General features: G+C 37.7%; 1 protein-coding gene across 3 annotated transcripts in view; it reads left to right on the top strand.

Annotated features, from left to right (window-relative positions):
* The window catches only part of MAST4 (microtubule associated serine/threonine kinase family member 4), a 274,327-nt gene that overhangs the window by 106,257 nt on the left and 148,879 nt on the right, over positions 1-19,191 (top strand). For all 3 annotated transcript variants that reach the window (XM_055791201.1, XM_055791202.1, XM_055791200.1), the window contains one exon: positions 12,924-12,955. In XM_055791201.1, the coding sequence (XP_055647176.1) occupies positions 12,924-12,955 (32 nt within the window). The remainder of the gene's footprint in view (positions 1-12,923; positions 12,956-19,191) is intronic.

Below are 19,191 nucleotides of genomic sequence, written 5' to 3'. Positions count from 1 at the left end.
TGAGGAGCTAGGTTTGTTCAGCGTTGCAAAGGCCAAGATGGGATTTAATGGCTGTCTTTCACCACGTAATAGATGGACACGCTCATGGAGGTGCAGTGCAAAAACATGAGAGGAAACGCTAACGGGTTGCCAGAAGGGAAAATCTGAATAGGCAGAATAAATTTTTCTTAATTGAGGTGTTTGAGCATTGGAATGAGTTACCCAGAGGGCTCTACCTTTGAAGGTATTCAAAACTTGAGTGGCAAAGGCCTGGAGCAGCCTGCTCTCACTTGGAAGTTAGCCCTGCTCTGAAGGGAGAACAGGACCAGATGGCCTCCAGAGGTCCTTTCCAGTGTGACCAACTGTCTGATCGAAGGGTGTGGTACTCACCGCATGCTAGCCTCTGCCTGCTCTGTGGTGATGCAGAGCTCTCAAGTGGCCTTTTCAGCATAGCATCTTTTAGCTGATAAGCAGAATAGACCGTATCAAAGACGCTGAAACACTGTGGGTTCTAACTAGTCTGCTCTGACCCACAGTGCAGGGTGTGTTCTCAGACATACATAAAAAAAACCTAGTGTAGATGTAGTCTTTACATATCTTTTGCCATATATATTACATTATTTGGTGGTGCCATGAAATGGAAGCTTAATATAAAGGATTGCTGAATATTTTGTTTCCTAGAACTTCTTTTTGGATAACAAATACAAACACAGGAAGACAATGTTAAAAGTGCTGCAGGAGTAATGATCTAAAATAAAGCTGGGAAAGGTAACAGCCAAAAATCAATTTGATATGGGAGCATGGAAGTTGTGAAGGAGTTATAAGGGAAAGCATTCAGACTATTTTCAAACTCTTGTGTTTCAGTACATAATATGAATAAATCTGTATTCCATATAGACTGCCAGTATACATTTGGAATGCTTGTAGATAGCAGTTATGAAGATTATTTTGAATTTTGTTAGCTTGGAAATAGTAGAATGATAGTAGAATGAATCAGATTAAAAACTGCAAGCTGGTTGTGAAGAGAGAGGACGTTTCAGCAGAGATTGTTTGTTTCCAAGTCTTTCTGGTGTGAGTACCTTATCAACTGGTTACAGAGCATGGTAATTTTAACTCATACTGAAAAATTTCTGCAGCATCTGTAAATAAAGGTTATTTAAAGCATTCTTTATTGCTTATGAGGTCTCTTCTGGAATTGCAGTGGTCACTGTTGCACATACTGTAACTCTTAAGCTGATAACATTTTTCTAGAACTGTGTTCTTCTCTACCTACCTGTGTCTCGTGACTTGAAGTTGTAAAGAAATAGTTTGCTGTTGAGAACCATGTCTCCACCTGCTAAACCTAGACTGAAGGTCTTAAATAGGTGGGAAGCCTCAGTAAAAAGAATTATTTACTTATGACTATCAGTAATAAGTGGCTAGATGGATCAGATGCTATTGTATATCTTGCTAGACTACATCTTAAGTAAATTTTAAACCCACATGCATTCTTAGAACTTTACTGCTTTTTGCTGTAAATTTCAGCATGTATTTAATTCAATTTGCTGTAAATTCACTAATTGAAGAGTCTGCTCCAAGAATAAGGTATTACTGTAACTTATTAATCACAGGATCTGCTCTTTTAAAAAATAAATCATCCAGTAGGCAGGGGAGTGCAGAGAAAGTACTATTCCCTAGCGCTCCTCTCTGGCAACAGCTGATAGAGGTTTGATTTGATAGTCAATTGATTGCTAGAAAGTTATGTTTATCAAGCGTTAGAGAGTCTGGCAGAGGTATAAATATAGAAGCAGAAGATAGCTTGCAGTCAGATATTACAAGTGGATCCTCTCTTTGGCAATTTAAGGTTGCCTTCCTTATAAAATTAGTCTGAGCAAGTCAGTCTGTCAGTAATATTCATTTTACTGGATAGATTTTACAGCCTTCTACCACAAAATGGAAACAAAATTAATCCACAGTATTCCTTTTTCTACTCAGTAAAACTTCAGTTTTGTAGAAGGTAGTGCCAAGTTATAATTAGATGTTTTCAGCTGTTGCTTCATATGTGTGGCCTCTATCTCAGTGGTGCTTGCATGCTTCCCAGTTGATTAAAAATAGAAATAGCTGTGGTGCAAATTGTTTGGCTGGCATAAAGGCTAGTATGTACGCAAAAGAATATTACAGAAGTGTAGTCTTAAGATATGATTACATTAGTGGACATACATCCTCATTTAGGTGTGGGATGTCTGCATAGTGTGGACACAAAAAAAAAAAAGGGGGATGGAGTGGGACTGAACTGTGGGCTAGAATTTGAAATGTTTACCAAGAAGTAGGATGATGACAGGGGGATGAGGGCACCAGTGTTGGGAGGTATTTCAACCGTACTGAGATAAGATTTGTGTTGTCAAAAATACAGGTTTTTTTTTCTCCCCCAGAGACCTACTTTATTCTGCATGTACTTGTCTTCAGTAATTAAATTACCATGGGAAATACACAAGTGCTTTACTTTACTCAGATATATTGGTGGCATGACTGCAGGAAAGGTGAAAGCTGCTGGACTTAGCCTGCCAGATGACTCATATAAATCAGTACAGGGACTAGGAGGGATTTGTTATGCTATTCCCTATGGCAGAAGTCTGTTTAGGATTGGGTTGCCTCCTGTGGGCTTTAAAACAGCTAGAAAGTGTAGAGAAGAAACTGTGGTTTGCAGTCTTTAACTTTCCATGTTGAATAGATGCCTAACTGAAGGTATTTGTCCTAAAAATCTTTTTTTTTTTTTGAGGGTCTTTGAGACTTGTCACACAAGAAATTTCTGTGGCATTTGAAGGTTCTTCCAATTAATTAGTAGATATTTCACAACAGAAACTAGCCGACTAACATACTAGAGAGAGGTATAAATTCAAGTAACCTTCACGTACACTGTTAGACCTTATTAAGACAGTATAAATAGGATTATCAGTCAAAGGTAAAAGGGAATTTAAAAAAATGTAATGTTTGCACAAACTTAATACAGTTGCTGATGTGATTTACTGTAGTTTGACTTAGAACAATCCATCTGCCATGTTAGACAAGGGAGTGGGATGAAATTGGCTATTAAATGGCAATAAACTGAAATATTATCTAGGCCCTAATCTCAATTTACCTAGAATTGTAGTAGTGCAAACAACAACTATAAAATATACCTGACTTTATTGCTAGCAGATACAGAGAGACCAAGTGATGATATAAATTACAGAAAAGGATTTATCACTGTTACAATTTTGCTTTCTGTAGCTGAGAAGGATTGTCTGTCCACTGTGTTTTTTAGGTGAAAAACTTGCATAGACTGAAACAGTGATTTATTTAATGTCAGGAGTTCACAAATTCTAATACAGTGCTCAAGCACTGGTCTAGTATTTTGTATTGTTTTTTCAAGGATTTTTCCAGTGAAATTGTCAGTATTAAGAAGCTGGGTTTGTGCCTCAAGGTGGTCTTTGCTAGACATCAGCTTCCTGCCTGTGTCTGAGTTTTTAGGTCAGTGATTGATGCAGCAGGTATATCTGTACACATTTTGAGACTTGTGAATAAAACCAGAAATAGCAGACTGCTAATGTTTGTATTATGATCCCTTTTCTGATAAGGAAAGGAATGCTTAAAAAGAGCGTTCAGATCCCCAAAGAAAAATTACCTTTCTTCTTCTTGTCTTCCTTGCAGTGGATACTCAAAATTGAGATCACAGCCAACCTGGGTAACGTCAGCAGGGAAAGCAGTGTAGTATCAATAAGAATTGAGGATATTTTTGCCATATTGTCTTTAGAGAGGTTGAAATCAATTTTATTGCTTTGCAGTGTTGACTAGTAATTGAAGATTTGTGCAGCAGCTGGTGGTGGGGGTGCCTCTTGCTTACCATACAGGAAGAGCAGTATTGGCAGTAATAATGTCTGCAGTTCAGCACCAAGTGTGGCAAACAAGCAGAAGACAAAGTAGGAGACATGTTGAGAAGGCCCATGAAGAGCAATGTTAATGTTTATAATAGTGGCAAAGATGAAAGGTCATGAGAATGTGGCTTCTTAAGCAAGAATGTCTCTTGGTTGGGAGTGGCAGACACTAGTATGGATCTTTCAGGTATTTTGGGGCATTTAAAGATCTGTAGGAAATAATCAAATTTCAGCTTGTTGAGAGAAACATGTGACTACAGGTTTTAAGGGAAAACATCAAGCGTTCATTTAGACTAAGTTGTTTTCACAAATGGGATTGATACTTACATTTCTGGTCTCCAGACAGTCTTAATTTTTCCAGTGTGTCCCTTGCCCTCAAACTTGAACTATTCTTCCACATCAGTGGAGTATATTACCAGTAAGCTGTGGGGTCAGCTGAACCAATCAAATTTGAATTTATAAATACTGCTTTAAATGTCAACATTAATAAAAATGCCTAATTTTGAGACCTTTAATTGCTTAAGGGGCAGAAGATCTGGGATGATGAACAGAGAAAACATAAATTAACCTTTTTCTGCAGAAGATATATTTCTGTTTTCTGCTGAAAATGAATATTTAGTGGTTTGCCACTGCTGTTCCATGTGATTTTGAGGTGGGGAAAGTATAACAAACAGATTTTTGCCCTTTGTTCCTGGCCTGCCCAAAATCTTCTCTTTACCCTTGCATGAAGATCAGATGCAGAACTTAGCTCTGTGGGTCCCAGAGCGGACACTATGGGCACAAGAACCCCCTTGGAAAGGCTCTCGTGACTCAGTTCCTCTGATGAACGTGGCTTAGAACTTAGTTCAAGTGTACTTTCCCTTCCAGCATACATGGTCCCTTCCAGCTGATGGTTGTGCATGTGTCTAGGTAGAGCAAGGCCTGTGTTTTGTTAGTGGTAGCAGTCCTAGAAAAAGGAATAAATGGGTTTGGACTTTTTTTAGCCCCTTCTATCCTGTGTGAAATGACTTAAGAAAAACTGTTGTGATCGAAGTCTAATGTAGGCAAATCTCTTTCATACTAAAGGCAAGCTTAATCATTTTATCGTCTAGTTACTGATTTCAACAAAGTTCAGCAGCAGCTGCTAAACATACTCATTGTGTAATACCAAACATTGTATAAAACAAAACATGATCCACAGCTAGGAAAAGGAAGGCAACTAGATTCCTGTGAGCATAATTGTCTCCAGCAACTGCATTGTCAAGAAGTGCCGAAGCTGGCCACTGCGTGCTGTGGTGTTGCTTTTTCCTTTTGCTTTTTAATAATAAGCACAATCCTGTGTAGGTATGCCTGATTTAAACCACTGCTTTCAGTTGGATGAAATAACCTAGACAATCAAACAGAACCTGGAGAAGTCCTTGACTTTAGTCAAAAGGCATTCAGGATTTTCCAATTCTGATAAACTGTATCATTTTTCATATTTGTTCAGCTGAACAGTTGTACCAGTAAGTGGCATTTATGTCTTGTGTGATTTTCCCATATGCCTCCCCCAAATATATGAAACCACTCTTAAATTCTAAAGTTGACAATAGTCGTGTGAACTTGGCAGCTGGAATACATTTAGTGCTGGTGTTTCAAACACTTTACAGTTTTATCCATTAGTAGTGTGGTGATGTGGTGCTTTGCCGATGGGTGAAATAGACTGTACGACAGCAGGTCAGAATGGAGCATGGATTTTCTAATGCAGTGTTAGATGAAATGGTTTTGTGCACTTTAAGGTGGAAAGTTCATTCAGGATTTTCATGCTTTTTCGTTGAAGAAACATGGTTATTTATTTATTTTTAAAAAGTTGAGTTAAGAGTGCAATATGGTAGGCAACAAACAGAACCTGAAGTAATAGTTTTCTATTACATTTTACTAGGAGGTATTTGAAAGAAGTAAAGGTCAGACCACTAGAAAATTAATACAGAGATTTACTGAGTCAATGTTGGCAATAGTCTAATTGCTCTGTTTGTGCTTCTCAGGAAAGGGAATTTTCACCTTTCACTAATGACAGTAGTAAATAATTCTCCAAATAAGCTACACTGCATTATTTTTGTAAGAAAGTAGAATTGACATGTTCTACCACTTCTGCTTTTGGTTGAAATCTTGAGATATAACTGAGATAATGTTATCAAGCATAGCCTGAATAATTCTTAATTGCATTACTATTTCTCATTTGATGGGTAGGTTACTGCTGCAGTGTTTGGGGTTTTGTTTGGTTGATTTGGTATGTCTCTGAAGTGTTGAGTATTAACGGATTCAGTTGGTGTAAATTAAGCATACCAATAAGCACTTTTTTCTGAGTTGATGAGTTTTATTCCTATAAAAGGGTATGTTTCGTAGCAATTTCGATTTTTTTTTTTTCTTTATCTTTTTCTGGCCATGTCAATTTAATTATTTTTTCCTCTTTGCAAGGTAAATGAAGAGATTATACTCACAACTTCTTCCAGTGACTGACTCCTGTAGTATTCTCTCTTTTCAGGAGAATGGCTGTGACTACAAGGCATTCATTCAGATGCTTGCTACTGTCTGAAGAAACAGTTGTACTTTAGCTTTCTTTTCCCCGCAACAGACAGTTACAGCCTGTGCATTCTGGTGTAGGAGGTGTTCTTTGCTTTCTGTTAATTTATTTCAAAATTTAGTTGTATGTCATTTGTATTGTATCTCTTAAACAATGTAATTCTTTCTGAGCAAGTTCTTTTCGTTGCTAAATGTTACTACCAATCCCATAATTGGAAAAACTTCAGACTATAGTGTAGTTCATAGGAAAATCCTTGTTAACACATGAAATAATTCTGAAATGTTTCACCTTCTTCCATAGGAATCAGTGGTTCTTTAATGCTATAAGAAAATTTGTAGAATACTAGACAAAGCAAAACCTGATTTATCTGCTGTTTACTTAGTTGCATCTAGTTTGTTACAAATCTAAATGTTGTATGTGGTTCATCTATAGGAAAATACAAATAGATTGTTTAAATTGCTTCTGCATTGTACATGATAAAGCAATTGATTTGTTTTTATTGTATGTTTTTTATATGTGGCCTGTTCGACATTCTTTTTGATCCAGGTAATGTACATTTAAATTGATAATGCCTAGCTTGAAGTAGGCACCTGGGTCTTCCTTTTACATCAACTCAGAACCCATATAGCTGATGGACAGGTATGTTTCTGCTTGGAAAGATAAGTCAGCAGTGCCTGTAACAAAAGCAGGGAAATCAACTGAAGAGATAAAAATGAATTGTATAGAACACAGAACATTGAATTAGGCAAAAATAATGTGACCTTTTCTGGTAAATCTGAGCTTGAGTGCCTTTTACAGTATATCCCCTGTTAAAATCTGCAGTAGTTGTTGCTAATTTATGACTTCAAATTCATTATTTATGAGGATTTTTTTAGTGTTTGGGGATGTGAGGGCATAAGTTACCATGCAGAATAACATCCCTGTATGTTGGAATGCACAGTTAAAAATATTTAAAAGAAGCCTTGTGTTCTGTGCCAAGGAGTGTTCTGCAGGTGACATGGGAGAGCTTGGAAGAGTCTTGTCTGAACAGCAGTAACTACCTTCCAGAGCCTGTCATGCAGAAGTGGCAGCTTTCATTCATGAAAATGCTGGTGAAGAGATGACATTTGATTTAATTGGTGAGGGCACACACTAAACAAAAACTCTGGTAAACTGATGGCTGCATCTGGATGACTGGAAAGAATATGGAAGCCCTCAGCTGAAAGACAGAATGTCAGGCTTTACCATCAGGCATTAATAATGCCTAGCTCCTTGGCAGCTACTGCGGAAAGGGAAAGATGATGAACTTGACTGGGGGCTTCTGTAACCAGTGAAGGAGGTGATCAGTACAGTTCTCCTGAAAAAAGTAAATACAGAATTGAATCTGGGACAAGCCAGGATTTTTGAGAAAGAGGTGATCCAAACAACTCACTTGGGTCATCTGGAAGGGAGAACAGTTCTGTAGTTACACCCGTTTTGTAAGAAATCAGGTCCAAGTGAGAACACCTTGAGAAAGAAAGAGCTGAACACCTTTCTGCATCTTTTTGAAAATCTGTTAATCCTCTCTTGAACTGGTGAATTTGTAAAATTCAACCCTAGTGTTCATAGTCAACTGTTTCTGAGGCAGGGGATTACTGTTCTTGGAACCAGAAACGTTGTAAGTTGTCATGAGAACAAGGACAGCTTTGATGGAGAAACGGAATTGCAGCAGGAGAGACACATCTGGTGTGCGGTGCTGAGGCTCCGCTGATGGGGTGGTTGGTCTGTCTCCACGCTGAGCCCCTTGATAGTATGCTCTGTGAATCTGAAGAACTGAATGTTGGCAAAGGTAGAAGCAATCAAATAAAAAGCATAACCTGCTACTGCCTTGCTTAGAAGATATTTACAATGAATTAATACAATGTCTTGATATATTAATCTTATAAAGAGATAAAAGATTAGTTTGTAAAAAGCTCTTGCACAGTGCACGCCCTTTCCCTGATGGATCAGTACAATTCTGTACTATGTTACTTGCTCTGCTTTTTTTCCTTATTTCCACATCCAAATGCTAAATCTGCTGTCATTCCCCAGCTTCTCTTCAGCAAAAACATAGTAATTGCTTAAGAAAAAAATGCTTCACATGCATCCCTCAAAGCAGTAACACTTGCTGTCAGTGCTCATGATAAGAAGGTGAATTGTGTGCTATTGCTGATTTTTTTCTTCCTACTGTTATTAATGCAGTGTTAATGTTACAGTGTTAACCTATTCTTAATGCGGTGTATTAAGATCTAACATTTTACCAGAAAGCCCTCAGATGCTCACAGACTATGATGATGGGTAGAGCAACAATGTAAAAAATGTCTCATACTAATTTTAACACACTTAACACCTCCCCAGCTGATGAATGCATTACTGGAATTTATCTTGAAAAGGTACATTATTTCAGACTACTTCATTGGACAAATGAAAATTCTGAGAAGTAAAAAATTTTGAATATTTGAACATTGCAGTTGTTGGAAGATGAAGCGAATCTACTGTGGTTCTAAAATCAACCTGTATTGACAGCTTTAGCTGTGTCTTTAGCAGCTTATGAATGTGTCTACTTTTTACTGATTTTTTTTTAAATTGAACCCTCAACAAGCAATGAATTAATGACATCTTCTTCCCATATAGGGGAGGAAACTCAATACTTTAATTTTTCTGTAATTTGCTGGTAATATTTACAGAAATGAGATGAGGTTAGTTAGTCTAAGTCACATCTGTTGTTTAAACCTTTTTATATAGGTCTATTATTTCAACCGTATTTCCAGTTAGTAGGGTGAAAAGTTCGACCCAGAATGAAGTTCAATATCCTTTATTCAGTTAGTTGGTTGGTTTTTTTTGATAAGGCTGGATGTCTGTTTTCTGGTGCATTGACTGAACTTGTCCATACTGAAGTCTTACACATGTGTAGGATCAGAGGAAGAATCATAGTTATTGGAATAATCCAAAAGTATCTGTACTTGTAAAACCATGATACTGGTAGTAAAATCAGAGTGTGGCGTTTAATGATAGCTGCAATTAAATTCAATACACATGGGTCTTAACACAACATCAGAGCAGTATGGCACAACGTGCACAGATCCTTTAAACCTGAGTCAAGGTTTACTATGTTTTCTGACCAGTTTTTGAGACACAAAGATCCTCAAGGGCAGGAGTCTCTGGTTCATTCAGTCTGCTTTGTGTTATTGCACTGTCATGAAAGAGCCCTAAAACTAGCCCAAGTCAAGCAGCCAGAGGAGGATTCCATGCAAGGCAAGAGCAGAAGAGCATAGTGATGCCCTCTGGGGCAGAACTGCTGCCTGAGAACCATGCAGGGTGTAGTGAAGGCATCTTTTTCTCTTTTTAGTTCTCCAGGGACTTGCCTGCTAAGTATGTGATCTGAAGGTCTTGACACCACTACATTTTTACCTTCAGCAGTCCGTATGTTTTGGGTGCTGTGCAGCAGAACTAGAACAGCTGGTCTTTTGAGTCTTATTGAGACTTTCAGAAAGGAAACGGTGTAATGCCAGAAAACTCTGAAGTCATTGCAGGTCTTTTGCAGCGTAACTGCGATAGAGCTGGAGCACTGCGAGCCTGAAGAACTAAGTGATTTTCAGTATGGTACCGTTCAGTGCTTTCCTGTTTTCCGTGGCTGAGAGTAAAACAGCTGGGAGAAGAGGAGTAAAAATGGCAGCTTTAGTTTTTGAATGGTACGGATGTTTATTATGTACCTAGAAAATAAATTATTAATCTAAGCTATAGGCTAGCCCCATGTAGAGCATGTTTACACTTTTCCCACCTGCTTTGTGTAGACCCAGCTGTGGAGCTCTGTTATACTATTACAAAGGTAGCACAACGTTGAGCCTTGTCTGGAGTAAGAAAGTCTGTACTGACACAGCTGATGATACTGTAATTTTTTCAGGCTGTGCAAAAATCTTTTGTGTCAGGTGAGTTCTAAGCGACACTGAAAAAATCATGTAAAAGCTGTAAAAATTCAGCCTCATCTGAGACAGAAGAACAAGTTTTAGTGTATTAATTCTGTGATAGATAGGAAATATGAGAGTATAGACATTATCGAGGAAGGATATTTGTTTTATTTTATTCCTTGTTTTGTTTATGTGTATACTGTTCTAAAATCTAGCCTTACAAATGCTTTGTTTGTAACGTTTTGTAAGTGTTCCTGTACGAATTACATGATCAAGGTTTTGTTTCATTTTTTACTTTGTATGGAGAGATCTCGGCAGTTCTTAACATCTTTATCATCAAGTCATTACAGTGAGTTACCTCTTATGGAAGCTCATTCTGTAGTCCAAAGTAGTGCTTCAGGACAATGTTCATGAAAATGGGCCAAGAGATTACTGTGACTTCAAGTGTCTCCAGAAGACAGTGTGTCATTTGCTGTGGTGTTATAATGGTAAACTATAACCCAAACATTCTTTGATTTTAAAAAAAACATAACCAAATAAAAAACCCAAACAAACCCACACCTGAATCATAAGAAACAAATTTGAAGTATACTTTGCAGCTCTGTTAAATGGGATGTGATTCTTGTTCATACATTTTGGCAGTTTTTCTACAAGCATTGCCTGTTACAGTATTATAGTGCCTAGCATTGGAAGTAAAGTTTTACGTTAGAAATAGAACACAATGGCATTGTAAATATTAAAGAAAAAAAACATACAAAGGGAAGTACGTGGGTTCTAAATTGCAGTTACATTTTGTTCATGATGAATGTGACATTTTAAATTTAGGGGAATTACTCACCTTCATAATGCAATATTGTATGCAGGTGTAACTGTTCTTTTGTATGTAAGCACATGTTATGCTAAAAGGTCTTATTCTGAATTACAAATTCTGAACAGTTGCTGGAACTTCCTAGGAAGTGCCAGAATTTGTTACCAAGGCCCCTAAGTCTGCTCTCCTATGCTTTTGCGTTATGATCTCTAATTACATTGTTTCACACTATTTTTTCCTGCCTCATTCAGTGAACAGGATGGGTGGTGCTCAGGAATTGAGCAGCTACTTGATATTTTAATCCTTATCATTCACTTAGCAGCCTGGGCCTTATTTACTGCACACCATTTAAAGGCCTGTGAAGAATACATAATTACTAATTCCCTTATGGTCTTTTCTAAGGTACCCAGCTGAAGTATTTTTATCTATCCAGCTGTATTTTCATGTGCATTTTCTGGTCAATGCCTATAATTTTATGTGCTGTGAGAAATAAACATATATGTGTGCACGTACACAGCATACATATATATGCATATATGCATATTCTCATTGAAAGAGAATTCTGTGATTATTCCCTTTAGCTTTCAGATTGCAAACTGTTTCATACTTGAAAACAACCTTTTGTGAGGATATTGAAAGTAAAGATAAAATATTGCGGTTGAGTGACTAAGGACATGCGTACACGTAACTTGAATCACTCTCACATGCAGCCTTGTCTTCTGTGATGCTCTTCACCTTTAAATGTATCTGTGTATCCAAGCGAGACAAGTTGTCCCTTTATTTAAATGCAGGCTGTACTCCCTGCTGGACATGACTGCAAAGACGACAGTCAGAATACAAGTTCATGTGAGACATGGGAAAAAGTGAGGGTAGTTGGAACACTGGAACAGGTGGCCCAGAGAGGTTGTACAGTCTCTTTCTGAGCAGATGTTCAAAACTGAACTAGATGTGGTCTTGAATAACCTGTTGCAATCAGCCCTGCTTTGAGCAGGTCTGACCCGATGATCTCCAGAGGTCCTTTCCAGCCTCAGCTATTCTGTGATTTGTACAATACAAGATAATCTACTTGTGGGTGTATATATATATAATGCTTATTTTAGATGGGCAAAACATTATGGATCTTGTGGCTTTCTTCTACACTAAAATGCTAATAAACTCTGTCTGCAATTTATTAGCAGGCTATCTGGTCAGTCCCATAATCAGTATTTTAAATCTTCTAAGCAAGAGTTGTGCAAATGTTTATACAACAGCAGTGCTGATGTTATGCTAGTACTTTGCAGGAGATTGTAATAAATAATAATGGTTTATAATTGGCCAACTGTTGTGTACTTAATGATTTTTGGGTTAAAAAACATAGTGTAGAAAGTCTGGTGGCAATGGTCACCTATTTAGGTGTTGATCGTGTTGGTAACTTTTGCGAATGATGGATACTGCTAAGAACTTTGTATATCTTTGTCACTGACTTGCAAATTTTCGTGCAGTTACCAAAGCCTCATAGCTCTGACTGTAAGGTTTTTTTATGTGACTTCCATCTTATTGTTTGAAGCATTTTAACATGGCTGCTATAAAGAGGTGTAGAATTTTCACTTTGCTAATCTTAATATTTCAAATAAGAATGGAAGGCAAAAAGTAAAAGGTGGGGCATACAAAATCTGTATCATCTTTTGTAGTACAAATACACCACTTCAGTCTGTCTATTAGTATTGTGGTGGAAGGATTACAGTACTTGTCTTAAAAAGGCCACTTGGAATTGAAATGCTTTATTGCTAATACAGTGTAACTTTTTTCTGTTGCAGAAGGAGTTGAGCCTTCCAAGAAGAGGAAGTTTGTGAGTATATGAAATATTTTCTATTGTGCTCACAGTATAGTATGTAGTTTTGACAGGTTTTGACTAGGTTAGTCTTCTTCTCAGGGCAGTTAAAATGAGAGTTAAATGTGGCTGTTGATCTGCCTTAAAACACATACAAAGAAATTAAGATTGTAAATGAAAACCTGTGGGTTGTGCATTGACCTTTTTTATGCCCATCCTCCTCTTCTAGAGGAGCATTTGTGGGGGATTTCCAGAGTGACAAGAAGTTCTTTTGTTGAAGCTCTTCTTTTGTATTGACGTTTTGTGTTGTTAAATATCAAGGAAGAAATTTGGGTTTTTTTTGTGAATGATATAAATGAAACTTGACAGGTAAGTAAAACTGTTTCCTTACAAAATTCTGTAGTCATACCTATGGATGAAAAGGTAGGAACAAAGAATAGATGAGTTCTACTGAACATACAGGGTTGTTAAGCTATGCTTTGGTTAGTGGAAGTAAAGACTATATGTTCCATACAAATTATTACTGAGTTACAATAACATGAACTCAGATACTGTGTTTTAGCTGTGCTGTGGTCAGATTTCTGTGCCTGGGAATTATTTTTCTAGTGTTTTTGAACTGTTTGGTTTGAAAGCTTGTATTCTTATTTGTATCTGGTTTATTTTTTGTTCTTCATTAGTAATTTATTGAGATAGTATTGGGATAAGAACATAGCAAAATGTCTTGACAAACTCTGTTCTCTTGCTACCTTCTTTCAAAAAAATACCTTAGGACTATAAGGGTATCACTGTACTTGAATAAGCTTGTGTTAGTGTGACAGCACCTGAATAGAACCCTAAGCCCTTGCACAAAAGGCCAGTTATTTGATTTTATTTTTCTGTAGTTGTTTTCAACTTGATAGTGCTGTGTAGCTTTTTTTAGTGATAGGTTAATTATGTGAATAACTGAAACTGTAATTGCTGGGAAAGTGAACTGCTATGTTGTTCTGACTTAAATGGCATACTAAAGCCTGTACTTCACAGGACATCTGTTGACTTGGAAAAGACTTCCTTGTTTTTGGTTCTGACACATGAAAAGTCTTAAACTTAATAGTAAGCCAGCCCATTATTTAAGAAAGTCAAGAAAATATAAAATGAATTCCACATTAAGATTATTGCAATGATAGAAAAAGAGTTAACAAAAATATTTTTGGTGCATTGGTGCTTTATATTAACCTGAAACTGTTGTGAGAGCCGAAGCCTTTCTGTGTTGAAGTTATGGCTAAATTACTGTTGACTTCAGCCAGAGCAGAAAGTGGCTCTTGAGGCTCCTTTTTTTATCTGTAGCCACGACCTTGCTTACTCTTGCTATGATTTTTGACATAGAATACTGTTAGATGTTTTTCTCAGAGTTTGAAAAGTGGCTGCAGAGCAGTTGCCTCAGTTGTGTTCGTGTATGTATTTTTATGGCTGATCACCGGGATGTAAGTGCTCATTCTGTAATGTTGCTGAGACTTCATAGTAAAGATCTAGAGACTTCTAGTAAAGATCATGTATGATCATATCTATTTCTAAAAGTGCTTAGGATTCTGTGGTGGTACTTTAAATTTTAATACTGCTGTCTTAGTTAACAGGGCTTATAGTGCTAAGGTTAGCAAGGGCTGTAGCATCCGGGGTTGTGTGTGTAGGCCATGTTGGCTGCTCTATTTGTGTGTTACATGCATGTTGATGTGAAGGCAATTTCAAAATGTTGAGAGGTCCTATGTTTTTATTGCCATAAACACCTAGAGGTCCCAAATGGCTCCAGGTAAGCATATCACTTTGTCTTCTGGAGCTTCAGAGCCAATGGCCTGCTGAGGATGCAGCTTTAAGCAGGACAGGAGGAGCTGGTTCAGGGGTAATTATACAGAGAAGCTTGGAAGGCGAGGTTTGAGTTGATGAATGACTGGTATTGATATTCCCCTTCCACCCGTCTACCCCCCACCTTTGAAGTGGTCTCTTACTCTCTTATATGATACAATCAGAGGATGAAAGGAAAGAGTGATGCATGAGGAACTGTCTTGCTTATGGTTCACTACGTGTATGTTTCAAAGAGCTAGTGTGCAAAATATTTAATCTTTGTTTTATATTTGTTGCGTATTTTTTTATACTTTATTTTAGACTGGTGCCAGCCGGCCCATACAAAGTTGTTTTCCATAAATATACAGATAAATTTAAAATAAATTTTCTATGACAACATAAAGGAGACTGCTGATTTTAAAGGATATGGCGTATATATAATATGGTAATACAGAAAGGTGAGTATTTGGCAGGAGGCATACTGAGTAACATCACTTGAAGTGATGTGTGACTGATACATAGTACCGGCCTTTCCCTGCATATTCTGCTGAGCCAACCAGAGCTCTTGTACTTACTTAACTATGTGCTCAACTTGGCGCTGGAAGTGGTGTTTGGGTTTCTTTTATTAAGTTGATCACATACGCAGTGAAAGAGTGTGATGCTGACTTACTGCCAGCAAAACCATAAGCAAAGGAGTCTACCTGTGCAGTAGTTGTTATTCCAAATTAATTAGCTGTAGCATCTATTTCAACACATTGTGTTACCTGCTGCAAGTCAGCAACTCTTGCTTACTTGTTGAACCTCATTTGCCATTCATCTGCCAGGGGTATCCCGATGGTGCCATTGGACACATATGTTCTTACCATGTGTGCAGTTACTCCACGTAGTAGCTGGCCTTTTGATCTAGCTCTGTGGCTGTCAATTTACTAGCCAGCTGGGACCAAGGTGCCATCTGTTTTCACTGACCTGTTTATGTTATCATTGCTCAGTCAAAATATGGAGACTTCCCTGGAAACCGACAGCTTACCTGCTCTGTTACACAAGATTCAGTGAATGCAAGGACAGGGTAGAGTGAAACTCGACTAAATGTCAAGGTCATGGTGGTGGCAGAAGTCAAGAAAGAATCTGTAGGGGTTGGAAAAGAAGGCATGTAATGTGTTTTATAGGGTAAAAAAAAAAAATACCTGTGAAAGGTGATTGAGGACACAAAGTGGAGGAAACTTGGAAAAACAGGGAGCTGAACTCTTCCACTCTTCCCCAGATTGTCTGCCTGTGGGGCCCCATTTGGACCTCATGAGGTAAGTTAAGCTTTCTGTGGGCTTCCTACAATTAAACGCAATTTTATTTTTACATATTTGTTATCCAGCAACCCCTGAAGAAAGGATTGGAGACAAAACCACATTAAAGTTAATTTTAGCATAGTTGGTATAAACTCTGAGATAAAGGTGTTGGTAGAGAAAGAAGTGAGCTTTTCCATCCTCAGAGCACCGCCTGGCTGTGCTGCCACAAGTGCTTGTTGGACATAGGCAGAACTGATCTGGGTTGCAGCTAGCTTCATGCAGGTTCTTCAGCATGTGTTACTGTCCAGCTGCACAGCGGCCTTGCTGGCAACCAGGTGTGGTGGTGTGGAGGCAGAATGAATGGCTAGGAGCGTTCTGTAGGGCTGTCTCCAGCACCAAAACAGACTTCATACAAGCTTATCATGATTACAAACCTGCGTGGCTGTTACTATCCCACTTTACAGTTTTCTAATAGAGTTGCATCCAAGTATATTTCTGCATACTGCCACTACAGGGATAGATTATCTGTATGTTGTTACAATATTTTTTTAATAATAAGTTTATTTTCACCAAACTTCCAAACATCAGGGGAGACATTTGTGCTTAATATTAAACCAGATCTAGAAATATAATCAGAGTGTTGTTAATGTCTGTGTATAGAGCATGCAGATCCTCTGATGAACCAGAGAATGCCTGATTGCATCTAAAAGTCCCTATACTTTACACATTCAGAGTGTATCTAGCTGGAGTAGGTAGCCAGAGGAGATCTCTGTGTTGCGTGTTAGCTGGGTGAGTTTCCGTCACTGAACTTAAGGCATTGATGTTTTTATCCTCTTTTTATTTCCTTCCCATACCTACAGAGTGCAGCAAAATGAGAACTACAGAGACAGGACATGAAGTCAAAGGTTATGGCACAAAAATTAGCCTCAGCTTTAAGTAGGTACATTCTGGTTTAAAATGCCCTTCTAAAAATGAATTAACAACAGGCTTCTGTGAGGTGGAGAGGAGCCTTTGGAAACAGTAATACTTAAAAAGAAGTAAGTGGGTAGATAGAGGAGGTTCCCACTTTCTGTAGAGCTTCAGTGGTTAAAGCGCCTGCCCTGGAAGTAAAATACCTGACTTTTCCAGACTAAATCAATTGTCTTTCCTTTTTCTTTTCTTTAATTTGTCAATTTCAGTTTGATTTAGAGCTGGATAACTTTTATGTATTTATTTTTGCTGCGTCTGTCCTTCCCCTGACATATCAGTAACTAATTTAAGTAATTATAAAATACGGACTCCAGTTTAGTAGCAGCAATTATATAATATACTTGCATCTGTGGAATGTCAGTTGGTCACAGAATTTTCATAAAATAAATTTATACATTAAAGTGAAGCAGCTGATACCCTTGGATAACAGCAACATAAGAGTGTGTCCAGCCAAGAATTCAAGAGAAACACTGGTTAAAACTATTGCTTGCTTTGGAGCTTAATTAAATAAGTTTTGAGAATGTTAATAACAGGTTTGTAGGAAACTTTTTATCAATGACAAATATGGGCTATCAGTTAACCTCAGAGAAGTGGGAATGAGAAATTGAGTGGAATGGAACTATGAAATCATGCCAACCATACTTTAAAAAAAAAAAAAAAAAAAAAAAGAAAAGAAGAGATCTGAGGCCACTGTCAGGTAGGTGGAGAAAACTGGAATTCAATTGACAGTGTCTTTGTGCACATCTGTATGTATGCTTATGGATAGATACAGCTATAAAAAACTTGTCTGTTTATAGGGGACCTGTGATGTGGAAAAGTGTTTGGATAAGACATCAGAGCACCTAGGGGAAACCTCAAAAGTGAAATACCTTGATTGTACAAGCCTAACCCTCCCAGCAGCCACCTCTGAGTTTGAGTTTTATCTCCCTAATTCCGTAGACTTCACTGTGATTCAAAAGACACAACTGTCAAAGACAGTCAAGGAAATTGATTTTGAGTAACTGTGAAAAATTGAAAAATAACACAAAAGCCTCAAAGCACCCCAAAAAATGTAAGAAAGATTGCTACTTCCTTTGTCTTATATATGTATGTTTCAGGGCGTGTGTGTTTGCTTATGCATGCAGCTTTTTAGCTTTTTTCATTTAATATCTTTTTGCAGAAGGGCACTATTCTGAAAGTGCTTGTGTCATGGTACATCAGAAATTAAAATTTGTTTCATTATCTCTGAAGACAGAAACTTCATTTCAGTTCTGGAAAATAGAAATTAGTTTTGGAAAATATCTAAATTATTTTAGACAGATCACTATAAATAATACTAAATCTTTGAGAAATAAAATATATTCCATTATAATTATAAAAACTATTGAAAATGCGGTCTTGAGATACTCAAGTTACTGAAGATTTGTATTCCTAATTAAAATAAAACCTCTCTATTTCTCTGTTTATGGAAGTTTTAGGAATTGTTTCGATTTTTTTGTTTGAAAGTATACAGCCTCTACAATCTGCTCTTCATTGAATGAAGTTGAGTGCCTTAAGTTGCAATAACATGCAGTATTCCATCAGAATTATTACAGGAGAAAAACTAATACTTAGAACTTTCTGCAATACACGTATCAACAGTTACACCTAAACGTGAGCAATGAGTTCCTCACGCTGTAAAACAGTGTTGAACTGGAAATATGTATTGCTGTAGCTCTCTTCTGTGTATATTTTGCTGCTATTGTTGTTTGTATTTGTGTAGGGATGAAGTAAATGTGTTGACCTGAGGTGAGTGTTTTGATAAGTACCATTGTAACACTGAAAGTATAGAGATTTAGATCAGTTTGTTCTTCAGAGTGTCTGCCTCTGTGGCTGCGGCTCACATGTCTTCTGTTGGCAGGAATTTTTACTGCAAATTAGTGTGTGCTGATAGACTCCATCTGATGGCAGTTTAAGGAATTCGATGTGCCTGGACAAGGGATGTGGGGCAAGGCTGCACCCAGGAAAGGACTCGTTGCATGTCTCTGCAGCGTGGTGACGTTTGGCAGGCAGTGGGCAGTGCAGAGTACCTAAGCAAGAAGGCATGTGAGCCAGGACTGGCAGGAGCTAGCCCTTTTTGTCTCCTGGCTTGGATAGTTGGGTAGTGCAGTCTGTACTGTGGGTACAGCTTATGTGTATCCACATTAGCTGTGAATCCACCTATTCATAAAA

The sequence above is a fragment of the Falco peregrinus genome, chromosome Z (genome assembly GCF_023634155.1).
Source record: "Falco peregrinus isolate bFalPer1 chromosome Z, bFalPer1.pri, whole genome shotgun sequence".
NCBI lineage: Eukaryota > Metazoa > Chordata > Aves > Falconiformes > Falconidae > Falco > Falco peregrinus.
The sequence above is the reverse complement of the archived record's forward strand: the minus strand, read 5'-3'. Positions and strand labels throughout refer to the sequence as shown.